At 41.7% G+C, this 15,406-nt stretch overlaps 1 protein-coding gene across 2 annotated transcripts in view; it reads left to right on the top strand.

Moving 5' to 3' along the window:
• Window positions 1–2,144: 2,144 nt before the first annotated feature.
• The window catches only part of ZNF182 (zinc finger protein 182), a 28,559-nt gene continuing 15,297 nt past the window's right edge, over window positions 2,145–15,406 (top strand). Inside the window, exons 1-3 of one of the 2 annotated variants that reach the window (XM_028113475.2) lie at window positions 2,145–2,311; window positions 2,564–2,750; window positions 3,650–3,708. In XM_028113475.2, coding sequence (XP_027969276.1) covers window positions 3,694–3,708 — 15 coding nt within the window. In that variant the 5' untranslated portion in view covers window positions 2,145–2,311; window positions 2,564–2,750; window positions 3,650–3,693. The remainder of the gene's footprint in view (window positions 2,312–2,563; window positions 2,751–3,649; window positions 3,709–15,406) is intronic. The other variant, XM_028113474.2, reaches the window with a different exon arrangement.

Raw genomic sequence — 15,406 nt, forward strand, 5'->3', positions numbered from 1 at the left:
TTGTATGAGATTGCACCTGCAGGGACTGATGGCAGAGGATGCCCAAGACCTAGTGGGAGTCCTTGCTCCTCAGCGCAGAAAAGCTGGCCTCACAGAGCTTCTGGATGTGCACTGTGAACCCTGGGACAGTTTTTGAGGGGCTGTATCACTGGCTCAGGGACATTTCTGGAGCTGGCAATCACTTTACCCCAACACCCACCAACCCTAAAGGATTCTTTCTATACACGGTGTGTGTGTGTGTGTGTGTGTGTGTGTGTGTGTGTGTGTGTGTACACACAAGGTGGTGTGGGGGAACGATGTTTGTTAAGATGGAAGAGGCCAGGCTGGGATGAGCCCTACAGGTCCAGCCCTTCCTATTTCCCACCTTCTAATGCATTCAGAGAGAACGGACATGTTTTGTACCCAAGAAGTGCTTATCCTTCAGGGAGCAAGAGATAGGAGCTATTCCTCTGTTTTTGCTCTGTCTTTGCTTTGTCTGCCCAGAAGCTCCATCTAGATTTCTGGTAAAAACATTCCTTGGCTAGTTTTAATGGTTCTGGGATGAGGACCCACAGATACTTTCTGGAAGTCCTGCGGGATAGTGAATAAACAAAAGAAGAATATTATTGGGTAGAAGTAAAGGATCCAACCTTGGGAAACTGTGTGACCTTGGGCAAGTTACTTAGTCCCTCTGGGACTCAGTTTCCTCCTCTGACAAGTGGAGGCCATGGGACTGTTCACAGATAGTGGGGACTGAGTGAGGCAGGTCATATCATGTGCTTCAGACGGTGTGTGGCACACAGGAGATACTGAGCTAGGTCTGAGCCCCCATTATCACTTGCTGGGCCTGTTGGCAGAAGCCACACTGTTTTTCACCTGCTTTCGCCCTTGCCCTCTGTTGTGGTTCTCCAAAGCAGCCTGCGGGTTATCTTTGAATTTTTTTCCTTTTTATTAACAAAAGCTTAATACATACAGATGCCTAATTTTATTTAAATAATAATACTAAAACATGTAGCACTTGCTATGTGCCAAGCATTGTTCTAAGTCTTTACAATTATCAGTTCATTTGTCATCCTCCCTATTTTATAGATGAGGAAACAGCAGAGAGAAGAGTTCTGCCCTAGTTACAAAACTCGTAGGTGGGGGTTTGAAACCAGGTTGTCTCCATCATGTTTGTTTGGTTCTGCCTTCTTCCTTGCTATATTTCCAATGTCTAGAATACTGTCTGTCATACAGGAGATGCTTAAGCAAATCCCTGTGAAGCTCATGTTCTAGTGGGTGCAAGACTCGCAATAAACAAGAATGCGAGATTGCTTCTGATGGGTCTTTAAAAAATCTTATCCCTCTTATGGCTTCCCATTCTGTCTAGAGTGAAGCATGAGCTCTGTTCCTGGCAGAGGCGGCCCTACGGCATCTGGCCCCCCACCCACTTCTCCCTCCCTCACACCTCCTACGCTCCCAAACACACTGCCAGCTTCCATTCCTCCAACGCGCCGAATTGGGTCCCACTTCCGGGCCTTTGCAACAGCCGTGCGCTCCACCAGTTTGCTTCGGCTATTTGTGTGGCCGGCTCCTTTCGGTCAGCAAAATGGTCACCTCCGACGAAAGGATTTCGTTTCTGCCCAGCCAGAGAAAGCAACCCGTCAGCCACTGCTTAACACATTCCCTTCACCCCGGGGTGTGTGCGTCCTAGGTCCCCGTTTATTTTTATCCTTCAGCTTGTTTGTATGCCGTGCTTCAAAAAACTCCCAGCTCTAGCCACTGGATGGAGCCAGTGTGACCTTTCCCTACCTCTCCGCCTTTGTGCACGCTGGGCGACTCGGCCACGCATCCCGTCTTCCTATTCAATTACACCTGTAAACCCGACGCTGCCCTTCGGGTTCAAGACCCCAAATTCCGGCCTGCCAGAACTTTCCTCAATTGGGCAGTTCCCCTCCCCGCCCTAAGCAAAATGCTTTTCGAGGTCTCGGGAATGACGGTGTCCGCTGAACAAAGTAAACACCTGCTCCACACGGCGGCCCTCGAGGTGTAGAGCCCTGGTGGGCGCGGCCATCTCAAAGCAGGGACCGCGCGGGCGCGGCCATCTTTCTTCCGCGCAGGCGCCGCGGCCCCGCCGCGTTCGCGTGGGGCCGGTGGGAGGGGGGCGGGAGGGGGCCCGGTGTTGACTATTGGCGGACGCGGGCTCAAAGCCCCCACTGAGCGTGCGCACACCCAGCTGCTGCAGCCCTGTGGGCTGCGGAGCCCGAGTTGGTCCCGAAGCGGAAGTGCTTCTTAGGGCCAGTTCTTGTACTGGTCTCCTCTGCAGTGAGCAGAAAAATCTATTGTCGAGAGGGTGAGAGAGAGAGAGAGAGAGGGAGAGAGGGAGAGGGGTTGAGAGGGCGAGTGCTAGAGGTGGTGGGTTGAGTGATGGGGAGTTCTGGGGGGAACGAATGAAGGGGGATGGGGGCGGTCATTGATGTGGGGAATTGTGGGGTGAGTGATGGGAGATCGAATGAAGGTCTCTGGGCACGATGGTGGACAAAGTTATGGGACTAGTCGGGGTTGAGTGGGGCTTGTTAAACGTTGACTTCTACACATTTTCCAGCACAGTGACCTGCGCTAAGGGTTCATACGCACTCCTCAGGTCCCTCCTTAGGCGCGCCCCACCTCTCCCTGTGCCCCTCTCTCCTTGCTCACGCCCCAACGTAGGGGCCTGGTGTGAATGCTCCAGCCGAAGTGAATCTGCACCCGAAGGCTTCCTTCTGGCTCCTGGGCAAGCCGGCCCCAGTGAGGTGAGGAGAAGGAAGAGGCACCTGAGAGGACTCACCTCAGAGCTTAGAGCTTGGGGTTTGGGGGGGGGGTGGGCCAGGCTTGGTGCTGCAGGGTCTGGGCGGGGGGGGGGGGCATCGTCGGGCTTAAAACGTCCGGAGGATGACAGTTTTTTAAAAGTTCAGTTTTCTTGGCGTGTAACAAATACTAGCACATTTGAATTACAGATTAATTAAAAAATAGAAGAAAAGAAAATCAAAAGGAGTTCATTTTATCCCCCTACATTTAAACGTCCATTCTTGGAGTTTTTGGTGTGTATTAGGGGTGTGCGTTTTTTAAACATTTCACATACAGTTTGAGATGGGTTCCTGCAGTTTTATAACCTACCTTTTTTTTCATTTAGAAGTTTTACTGTGATTCAGCTTAATTTATTCTGTGACATTTTAAAAACTTTTAATTTAGGTATATGTACAGAAGAGTACACAGATACTAAAGCACACAGTTCCATACAACAGTGTCTTTAATAGCTATATAGGATTTCACCCCTTGTATTTCCTTATTAGTCTCTTATTTTGAGTCATATAGGATTAACTTTGGCATTCATAAAGTCAGTGCTGAGATGAAGGTACTTATAGAGGAATTGTGATGTATTAGAATAATTTCATTAAAGAAAATACCTGGAAATACAATTTCTGGGTCAGTACACAAGTATATATAGAAAAAAAGAAACTTTTTGTGTTAGATGGTCAGGGGAGGAAAAGAGTCAAGAATACACAGGTGGTTGTTAAAACCGCATGGTTGCCCAAACTTCCACAGGGTGGCCTCATGCCCAGCTCATGTGAGGGGATTCCTAGGCAGATAATTCTGGGCAGATATGCCTGATGGGTTCTCTCATATGCTGTACCCTTCTCCATTCTTCCAGCTCGGGCTTCACACATCTCTGCCTTTTCCGAAGAAGAGCAGGAAATGGCCAAACCCCAGGTAAGTATGTAGTCTGTTCCTTCCTCTTTTTTTTTTTTTTTTGGTACCATGGATGTGATGAGCTATGTAGGAATTTCTGACATAAGATAGGAAATAATTTGTAAATAAGCATTAGAATCAGGGTGAATGAGAGACAGCAGCAAGGCCAGGTTAGAGTGTAGACATGCGGAGGACTTAGGGTGTGACAGATACTAATGTTGACTTACAGATTTCTCTTCGAGCCTCTGGCTGCCAGAGGGAAACTTAATTAGGAAGCTGGCTCACCTTACTCATCAGGAGAGAGCACACCAAGTCCTCAGGGAAGTAAAGGTTTCCTGGAATTGCCTTCCATGGCATTTCTTTTCTGAGTCTTCATGTGGATGGTGGAATTGCCTTCCATGGCATTTCTTTTCTGAGTCTTCATGTGGATGGTGGAATTGTCTTCAACCACAGCCTGGTTTCCTGCCAGTATTTCTTAGAGCATTCTTCAGTGAGCTGGAGACATAATGTCAAGGTGTAATTTGGGAATCAAATGTCTTAGGGAACTTGAAATTTTTCTTGAAATCATTTTTCCGAAGTAATTTTATCAGTCCAGCTTTGGATTCTCATTTGGCCAAGAGACAGAGTCCTGCAGATGCTCACAGCCAACCATCTTTTTTCTTCCACTAAAAAAATGGTTTTTTAAATTAGTGTGTAGGAATACTGATTTTGTTGTTGTCCAGTACCATAAATGTGAACACATTTGGCATTGTTAAGGTCAGTGCTGAGATGAAGGCATTTCACGAATACAGATGCGTGTAACTATAGGATAGAGAATAGTTTCATCAGGCCAAAATAATGCCTTATGTTACCCCTTTATGGTTCTGTCCTTCCCCACCTGTAACCTCAGGCAACGACAGATCTGTTCTGTGTCACTACAGTTTTATCATATAAAAGGAATCATGTGGTATGTAACCTTTAAAAAAAAAAACGTTCTTTTGAGATAATCGATTGACGTGCAATTATATAAAATAATACAGAGAGATCCTGTGTATCCTTTACCTGTTTCCCCCAGTAGTACATCTTACAAAGCTATAGGATAATGTCATGACCAGGATGTTGACTTTGCTGTGGTCAAGACATAGCTCCAAAAAAAAAAGACACAGCTCCAGCATTGCAGAGATTCCTTATGTTACCTTTTTATAGCCAGATCCATCCGTTTTCTCCAGTCCTCCCCTTCTTAGACTCCTAGGAATTACCATTCTCCATTTCTAGAATTTTGTCATTTCAAGAATGTGATAAAAATCAAATCATATAGTATGTGACCTTCTGAAACTGGGGATATTTTTGACTCAGTATAATTCCCTGGAGATTCAGACGAGCTGTGTGTGTCAGTTCTTTTTATTGCTGGGTGGTATTCCATGGTATTGATGTACCACAGCTTATCTATCCATTCTCCTGTTGAAAAGACATTGGAATTATTTCCAGTTTTTGGCAATTATGAGTAAAACTACTTTAAACCTTCATACACAGGTTTTTGTGTCAACATAGGTTTTCATTTCTCTAGAATAAATATTGGATTGCTGGATCATATGGTAAGTGTATGTTTACCTTTTTAAGAATCTGCCAGATTGTTTTCCAGAATGGTTGAATCATTTTTCATTTCCACCAGCAATGTATAAGAATTCCAGTTGCTTCACATTTTTGTCAGCACTTGGTATTGTCAGTATTTTTAATTTTAGTCATTCTAGCAGTATAGTTGGTATCTCATCATGGCTTTAATTTGGGTTTCATGAATAGCTAATGATGTTTAAGATCTTTATATATGCTTATTTACTTTTTGTGTATCCTTTTTGATGAAGTGTTCAATCAACTCTTCTGCCCATTTAAAATTGGATTGTTTTCTCCCTAGTGAGCTTTGAGAGTTATTTATATAGTCTGTGTGCAAGTCCTTTGTCAGATACATAGTTTGTGTGGTTTGTCTTTTTATTCTCTTAACAGTGTTGTTCACAGAGCAAGAATTTTTAATTTTGAAAATGTCCAATTTATGAATTATTTCCTTTATGGATGGTGATTTCGGTGTCATATTTAAGAACTCTTTGCTGGATCCTGTGTCATGATTTTTTTTTCCTTTCTGTAAGTTTCATAGTTTTAGGTTTTACATTTAGACCTATAATCTCTTTTGTGTTAATTTGTATATAAGGGGTGAGGATTAGGTTGAGGGTTATTATTTTGCATATGGAATTCCATTTGTTCCAACCCCATTTGTTGAAAGGATCATTTTTCTCTTTTGAATTGCTTTTGCAGGTTTGTCATAAATCAGTCGGCATATTTGTGGATCTATTTCTGGACTCTCCTCTGTTCTATTGATCTATATACCTAAGCCTCTGCCAGTACCATGCTTTTTTTTTTTTATGCTTCTGTTTAAATTCCAGTTAGCTAACATATAGCTGTTTTCATAATTTGGCTATTATAGATAATGCTGCTATAAACATTGGGGTGCATGTTGTTTCTTACGTTGTTGATCGTAACAGTTCAGACAGGTGTGAGGTGGTATCATCATGGTTTTGATTTGTATTTTCCTGATGATGAGTGATGTTGAGCATCTTTTCATGTGTCTGTTGGCCATCTGGATGCCTTCTTTGGAAAAATGTCTATTCATGTCTTCTGCCCATTTTTAATTTTTTTTAAAGATGTATTTATTTTCATGCTTTACAGATGTTTCATTTGCTAAAGCTGATGTCACTGCAAGCTGCTTTTCCACTTTAAGTAAAACATTCAAATTGTTGCCAGGTTTTGCTGGTGACACAGGGTTCATAGTGACCCCTGCACATTGTTTAAAAATTAGGATTGTACTGCACTGGGACACTCAGGTCCATTTGCAGTTTCAGGAATCTTTACTTACTTCAGTTGGTATTCTGGGAAAAAATTGGAAAGTTTTTGTTTGTATTTTATTGTAGTTTATAATAAATCTAATTTTTAGTATAGACATTTTAACAATATTTGCTCTTCCAATCCATGAGCACAGAATGTCTTTCCATTTCTTTTTTCAAGATTTTACTTAATTTATTTTGAGAGAGAGAGAGGGCGCCTGGGTGGCACAGTTGGTTAAATGACTGCCTTCAGCTCAGGTCATGATCCCGGGTCCTGGGATAGAGTCCCACATTGGGCTCCCCCTGCTGTGCGGGGAGCCTGCTTCTCCCTCTCCCTCTGCCTGCCGCTCCCCCTGCTTGTGCGCGCGCTCTCTCTCTCTCTCTCTCTCTCTCTCTCTGTCAAATAAATAAATAAATAATCTTTAAAAAAAAAAGAGAAGGGAGAGAGAAGGAGAGAGAATGAGTCGGAGGAGAGGGAGAGAGAGAATCTGAAGCAGACTCCATGCTGAGCCTGAAGCCTGATGTGGGGCTTGATATCACCACCTTGAGATCATGACATGAGCTGAAATCAAGAGTCTGATGCTTAGCCGACTGAGCCACCCAGGCACCCCTGTCTTTCCATTTCTTTGTGTCATCTTCAATTTCTTTTATTAGTGTTTTAGTTTTCAGAGTACAGATCTTTCATCTCTTTGGCTAGGTTTATTCCTAGGTATCTTACTGGTTTTGGTGCAATTGTAAATGGGATTGATTTTTTTTTTAAAGATTTTATTTATTTGAGAGAGAGAGAATGCAGGAGAGTATAAGCAGTAGAGAGGGAGAAGTAGGCTGCCCATCGAGCAGGGAGCCTGATGTGGGGTTTGATCCCAGGACCCTGGGATCATGACCTGGGCTGAAGGTAGATGCTTAACTGACTGAGCCACCCAGGTGCCCCTGGGATTGATTCCTTAATTTTTCTTTCTGCTGCTTCATTAGTGGTATATAGAAATGCAACAGATTTCTGTACATTGATTTTGTATCCTGTGATTTTACTGAATTTGTGTATCAGTTCTAGCAGTTTCTTCGTGCAGTCTTTTGGGTTTTCTTTTTTTTTTTTTTAAAGATTTTATTTATTTATTTGACCGAGAGACACAGCGAGAGCAGGAACACAAGCAGGGGGAGTGGGAGAGGGAGAAGCAGGCTTCCCGCTGAGCAGGGAGCCCGATGTGGGACTCGATCCCAGGACCCTGGGATCATCTGTGTACAGTATCATGTCATCTGCAAATAGTGAAAATTTTAGTTTTTACTTGCCTATTTGGATACTTTTATTTCTTTTCATTCTCTGATTGTGGTGGCTAGGACTTCCAGTACTCAGGTAAATAAAGTACTCAGAGAGTGGACATCTCTGTCTTGTTCCTGACTGTAAAGGAGAAGCACTCAGTTTTTCCCCATTGAGTATGATGCTAGCTGTGGGTTTGTCATAGATGGCCTTTATTATGTTGAAGTATGTTCCCTCTAAACCTGCTTTGTTGAGGGTTTTTATCATGAATGGATGTTGTACTTTGTCAGATGCTTTTTCTGCATCTATTGAAATGATCGTATGGTTCTATGATGTATCACATTGATTTGTGAATATTGAACCACCCTTGCAACCCAGGAATAAATCCCACTTGATCGTAGTGAATGATTTTTTTAATGTATTGTTAGATTTGGTTTGCTAGTATTTTATTGAGAATTTTTGCATCCATGTTTGTCAGGGATATTGGCCTGTAGTTCTCTTTTTTAGTGGTGTTTTTTTATCTGATTTTGGTATCAGGGTAATGCTGCCTTCCTAGAATGAATGTGGAAGTTTTCCTTCTTTTTCTGTTTTTTGGAATAGTTTGAGAAGAATAGGTATTAATTCTTCTTTAAATGTTTGGTAGAGGGCGCCTGGGTGGCTCAGTCGGTTGAGCATCTGCCTTCGGCTCGGGTCATGATCCTGGGGTCCTGGGATCGAGTCCCGCGTCGGGCTCCTTGCTCTGGGGGGAGCCTGCTTCTCCATCTCCTCCCCACTTGTGCTCTCTCTCACTATCTCTGTCTCTGTCTCTCAAATGAATAAATAAAATCTAAAAAGAAAAAAAGTTTAAATGTTTGGTAGAATTTGCCTATGAAGCCATCTGGCCCTGGACTTCATAGTATATGTGCTGCTGAAGTGAGCACTCTGGACTTTTGTTTGTTGGGAGTTTTTTGATTACGGATTCAATTTCCTTGCTGGTGTTGGGTCTGTTCAACTTTTCTATTTCCTCCTGTTTCAGCTTTGGTAGCTTATATGTTTGTAGGAATTTATCCATTTCTTCTAGGTTGTCCAATTTGTTAGCATATAGTTTTTCATAATGTTCTCTTATAATTGTATTTCTGTGATGTTGGTTGTGATCTCTTTAATTCATGATTTTATCTATTTGGGTCCTTTCTCTTTTTGATAAGTTTGGCTAGAGGTTTATCAATTTTATTAATTTTTTTAAAAGATTTTATTTAGGAGAGAGAGAGCGAGCGAGCATGAGCAGGTGGAGGGGCAGAGGGAGAAGCAGACTCCGCATCGCAGGGCTTGACCCCAGGACCCTGAGATCATGACCTGACCTGAAGGCAGACACTTAACTGACTGAGCCCCCCAGGCGCCCCTCAATTTTATTAATTTTTTCGAAGAACCAGCTCCTGATTTCATTGATCTGTTCTATTGTTTTGTTAAATTTCTCTGTCATTCTATTTCTCCTCTAATCATTATTTCCTTTCTGCTGGCTTTGGGCTTCATTTGTTTTTTACCTAGTTCCTTTAGGTGTAAGGTTGGGTTGTTTATTTGAGATTTTCTTCTTGCTTCTTGAGGTAGGCTTGTATTGGTATATACTTCCCTCTTAGGTCTGCTTTTGCTGCATCCCAAAGGTTTTGGACCATTGTGTTTTAATTTTTATTTGTTCCGCGTATTTTTTTTTTTATTTCTTTGATTTCCTGGTTGACACATTCATTGTTCAGTAGCATATTGTTGAACCTCCATGTGTTTGCAGTCTTTCCAGATTTTTTTCTTGGGGTTGACTTCAAGGTTCATAATGTTGCAGTCAGAGAAGGTGCATGGTATGACTTCAGTCTTTTTGTATTTATTGAGACCTGTTTTGTGATGTAATCTGTGATCTATTCTGGAGAATGTCCCATGCGCACTTGAAAAGAATGTGTATTCTGCTGTTTTAGGATGGAATGTTCTGAATATATCTGTAAGTCCGTCTGGTCCAGTGTGTCATTCAAAGCTGTCGTTTCCTTGTTTATTTTCTGTCCCTTGATGTAAGTGGGGTGTTAATATCCTCTACTATTGTATTGTTATCAATTCGTTTTTTATGTTTGTTATTGTTTTTTTTTAACCAAAGACACTTTGTTACCTCTTACAGTTAATAGTCAAGAACAAATAATAATAACAACAAATAAAAGTAACTTGCAAGGGGGCGCCTGGGTGGCTCAGCTCCTTGGGAGCCTGCTTCTCCCTCAGCCTCCCCCCCCCCCGTCTCTCATGAATAAATAAGTAGTCTTTAAATAAATAAATAAATAAATAAATAAATAAATAAATAAATATCTTAAAAAAAAAAAGTAACTTGCAAGGGGGCCAGACATTAGACATAAACAAGGACACTATTAACATTAAAGAAAGCACGTGTTATTAATTGTTTTATATATTTGGGTGCTTCCAGGTTGGGTGCATAAATACTTTCAATTATAATATCTTGTTGGATTGTCCCCTTTATTATGATATAGTGCACTTCTTCAGTCTCTTGTTACAGTCTTTGTTTTAAAGTCTAGTTTGTCCAGTATAAGTAGTTACTCTGGCTTTCTTTTGACATCCATTTGCATGATAAATTTTTCTCTATCCCTTCACTTTCAATCTGTAGATGTCTTTAGATCTAATCTCTTGTATGGGGTGCCTGATTAGCTCAGACAGTAGCCATGTGACTCTTGATCTCGGGGTTGTGAGTTCGAGCCCCACACTGGGTGTAGAGATTACTTAAAAAAATAAAAAGTGAAATAAAATGAATCTTTTGTAGGCAGCATATAGATGGATCTTGTTTTCTTTTATCCATTCTGACACCCTATGTCTTTTGATTGGAGCATTTAGTCCATTTACATTCAGAGCAATTATTGATAGATATGCATTTATTGCCATTTTATTTCCTGTTTCTGGAGAGTTTCTCTGTTCCTTTCTTGTCTTTGTCACTTTTGGTCTTTCCTTTCCACTCAAAAAGTTCCCTTTAATATTTCTTGCAGGGCTGGTTTAGTGGTTACATACTCCTTTATTTTTTGTTTGTCTGGGAAACTTGTTATCTCGCCTATTCTGAATGTTAGCCTTGCTGGATAGATTCTTGGCTGCAGATTTTTCCAGTCAGCACTTTGAATATATCATGCCACTCCTTGTTGGCTTTCCAAGTTTCTGTTGATAAATCTGCAGCTAGCCTTATGGGTCTTACCTTGTATGTTAAGGACTAATTTTTTTTTAAGATTCTATTTATTTTTTTGTCGGCGCACAAGCAGGGGGAGCGGCAGAGAGAGGGAGAAGCAGGTTCCCCGCTGAGCAAGGAGCCTGATGTGGGACTCGATCCCAGACCCTGGGATCATGACCTGAGCCAAAGGCAGATGTTTGACCAACCGAGCCACCCAGGCAACCCAAGGACTAAATTTTTTAAGATTTTATTTTTTAAATTATCTCTATACCCAGCGTGGGGCTCAAACCCACAATCCTGGGATAAAGAGTCACATGCTGTACTGATTGAGCCAGCTGGGTGCCAATAAGGACTTCTTTTGTTTTACTGCTTTTTAGATTTTTTTTCTGTATCAGTATATTTTGCAAATTTAATTACAATATGTCTTCGTGTTGGCCTGCTTTTGTTGATTTTCATGGGAGTTCTCTGTGCTTTGTGGATCTAGATGTCTGTTTCCATCCCCAGATTAGGGAAGTTTTCAGCTATTATTTCTTCAAATAAATTTTCTGCCCCCCCTTTCTCTCTCTCCTTCTTCTGGGACTCCTACAATATGAATGTTATTACGTTTGGTGGAGTCACTGAGTTTACTAAGTCCGTTCTCATGTTGCATAATTCTTCTCTTTTCTTCATCTTCATTACATACTTTCCATTACTTTGTCTTCTAGGTCACTAGTTCATTCCTCTGCTTCTTCTAGCCTGCTGTTGTTACATCAGGTGTGTTTCTAATCTTGTTTATTGCGCTCTTCATCTCTGGTCAGTTTTTTTTTTTTTTTAAAGTAGACCCCCCCCCCCAAATGGGGCTTGAATTCATGACCCTGAGATCAAGACCTGAGGTGAGAGTCAAACCGAAGGCAGACGCTTAACCTTCTGAGCCACCCAGGCGCCCCTGATTGATTCTTTTTTAACTTTTTTCTCTCTTTGGAAAGCGTCTCACTGATGTCTTCTATTCTTTTATCAAGCCCAGTGTGTATCTTTATTATCGTGGCTTTAAATTCTCCATCAGGCATGTTACTTATATCTGTTTTGGTTAGATCTCTGGCCATGGCCTTGTTCTTTCATTTGGGATAATTTCCTTTGTCTCCACATTTTATCTAAGTCTCTGCCTTTTTCTGTGCAGTAGAGAAGCCATTTATGTCTCCTGTTTCTGAAAGTAATGGCCTTATGAAGAGGCCATGGAGTGCCCAGGCCCTGGCACTTCATGGAGTGTCTCCAGTGTGTGCTGCTTGAGCTCTGCTGTTGTGTTCTGGCTGCTCTGTCCTGCAGGCCAGTCATCTGTGGAGGCTCTCCTTGCCTGCTGTGGGCAGTGTTTGGTCCCTGGCCTGAAATGTGGCAAGTTTGAACTAGGTGTGCTCTGGTCCGCTTGTTAAATGAGACCTCTCACCAACTTCATTGAAACTGAGGCCCTGCAGAAAAAACTCCCTGGTTAGGAGTTGTGGTGTGGACAGGGGTTTATGCTGGTCTCTGGGGGAGGAGCTTGCCATGCTGGGACTGAGGCAAGCATGACTGAGAAGGGCAGTTCCACCTGCCTGCAGGGGTGTGGGGCTTGGTGTAAGCAAGTCAGGTAGCTAGCATCAGCGTATACTGCTTGCCACAGATGGCTCTGTGTATGCTGAGGGGTGGGGAATCGAAATGGCGCTGGCCAGCTTCTTTGTTCCCAGGGAGGTGTCTCCATGAGTGCTGCCTCTCAGGCATGCACTCCAAGAAGAGTGAATAATCTCCCTACCGTGTTCCCCAGGCGTTGAGCTTATTTTTGTATATGGTGTATGAAAGTGGTCCAGTTTCATTCTTTTGCATGTAGCTGCCCATTGTGCATGTAGCACCCATTTATTTAAGAGACTGTCTTTTCTCCATTGTTAGATTCTTGCCTCCTTTGTTCTAGAGTAATTGACCATATAAGCATAGGTTTATTTCTGGGTTCTCTAGTTTGGTCCATTGATCTGTGTGTCCGTTTTTTCCTAGTACCATACTGTTTTGATTACTATATCTTTGTAGTATAGTTTAAAATCAGGGAGCATGATACCTAGCTTTGTTCTTTCTCAAGATTGCTTTGTCTATTGGAGATGTTTTGTGGTTCCATATAAATTTTAGGATCATTTGTTACAGTTCTGTGAAAAATGCCCTTGGTATTTTGACAGGGATTGCATTAAATCTATAGATTGCTTTAGCTACAGCATGTTAACAATATTATTTCTTTCAATCTGTGAGCATGGTATCTTTCCATTTATTTGTTTCATCTTCAGTTTCTTTCATCTGTGGCTCATGGTTTTCAGAATACATGTCTTTCATGTCCTTGGTTAAATTTACTCCTCGGTGTTTTAGGGTTTTTTTTGATGCACTTGTAAATCTGATTATCTTAATATCTCTTTCGATGGGGGTGCCTGGGTGGCTCAGTCGTCAAGCGTCTGCCTTTGGCTCAGGTCACGATCCCAGAGTCCTGGGATCGAGCCCCGCATCGGGCTCCCTGCTCCACGGGAGGCCTGCTTCTCCCTCTCCCCTTCCCCCTGCTTGTGTTCCCTCTCCTGCTGTCTGTCTCTGTGTCAAATAAATAAATAAAATCTTAAAAAAAAAGAAAATATCTCTTTCAATAGTTTGGTATTAGTGTATAGAAACACAACAGATTTCTGTATATAAATTTTGTGTCCTGCAACTTTACTGAATTTATTCTAATGATTTTTTGGTGGAGTCTTCAAGGTTTTTTTATATAATATGTTATCTGCAAATAGTGACAGTTTTACTTCTTCCCATTTAGTTCCTTTATTTCTTTTTTTTTTTCTGCATAATTACTGTGGCTAGGCCTTCCAGTACTATGTTGAATAAAAGTGGTGAGTGGACATCCTTATGTTGTCTCTGATCTTAGAGGAAAGGCTTTCTTTCACCTTTTCACTGTTGAGTATTATATTAGGTATGGGCTTGTCATATATGGCCTTTATTGTGTTGCGATACCTTCTCTGTATACCCAGTTTGTTGAGAGTTTTTATCACAAATGAATGTTGAATTTTGTCATATGCTTTTTTTGGTGTATCACATGGATCAATTTATAGATGTTAAACCATTCTTGTATGCCTGGAATTAATCTCACTTGGTCATGGGGTATGATCCTTTTATTGAATTCGGTTTGCTAATATTTAGTTGAGGACTTTTGCGTCTATGTTCATCATGGATATTGGTCTGTAATTTTTTGTAGTGTCTTTGGTTTTGGTATCCAGGTAATGCTGGCTTTGTATAATGAGTGTGGAAGTGTTCCTTCCTCTTCAAGGGTTGGAATAATTTGAGAAGGCCAACTTGACCTGGACTTTTGTTTGTTGGGAGTTTTAAAAAAATTTTTTTAAAGATTTTATTTATTCATTTGAGACACATACAGAGAGAGAGAGAGAGAGCATGAGCGGGGAGAGAGGCAGAGGGAGAGGGAGAAGCAGGCTCCCCACTGAGCAAGGAGCCCGACGTGGGGCTCGATCCCAGGACCCTGGGATAATGACCTGAGCCAAAGGCAGACGCTTAACCGACTGAGCCACCCAGGTGCCCTTGATTCGTTTCATTATTAGTAATCAGTCTTCAGATTTTCTAATTCTTCATGATTCAGTGTTGGAAGATATTGTTTCTAGGAGTTTATCCATTTTTTTCTAGGTTGTCTGATTTGTTGGTGTATAATTGTTGATAGTATTCTCTTACAGTCCTTTGTTATTTCTGTGGTATCAGTTATAACTTCTCATTTGTTTCTGATTTTATTTGGGCTCTGTCTCTTCTTGAGTCTGGCTAGAAGTTTGTTGATTTTGTTTATCTTTACAAAGAACCAGCTCTTAGTTTCATTGATGTTTTCTATTGTGCTTTTAGTCTCTATTTATTTCCATTCTGATCTTCATTCTTTCCTTTTTTCTAACTTTGGGCTTTGTTCTTATTTCCTTGAATGTTAAGACAGATTGCTTATTTGATGTTTTTCTTGTTTCCTGAGGTAGGCCTGTATTGCTATGAACTTCTCTCTCTTAGAACTGCTTTTCCTGTGTCCGAAAGATTTTGGTCCATTGTGTTTCCATTTTCATTTGTGTCATGTTATCTTTTTTTTTAAAGATTTTTATTTATTTTAGAGAGCGAGAGAGAGTGCATGCCCATGTGTAAGTGGGGGGAGGGGCAGGGAGAGGGAGAGGGAGAGAATCCCAAGCAGATTCCACGCTGAGCACAGAGCTCGACTTGGGGCCCAGTCTCAAGACCCTGAGATCATGACCTGAGCTGAAACCAAGAGTTGGATGCTTAACCGACTGAGCCACCCAGGCACCCCTCATGTTATCTTTTGATTTCTTGATTGGTTATTTAATAGCATGTTGTTTAGTCTCCATATGTTTGTGTTTTTCCAGTTGGGTCTTGTAATTGGTTTTTAGTTTCATACCACTGTGGTGGAAAAGA

This window comes from Eumetopias jubatus, unplaced genomic scaffold (assembly GCF_037043125.1).
Source record: "Eumetopias jubatus isolate StellerSeaLion01/CBP00866 unplaced genomic scaffold, mEumJub1_p1.0 scaffold_11, whole genome shotgun sequence".
In the NCBI taxonomy this organism is placed as follows: Eukaryota; Metazoa; Chordata; class Mammalia; order Carnivora; family Otariidae; genus Eumetopias; species Eumetopias jubatus.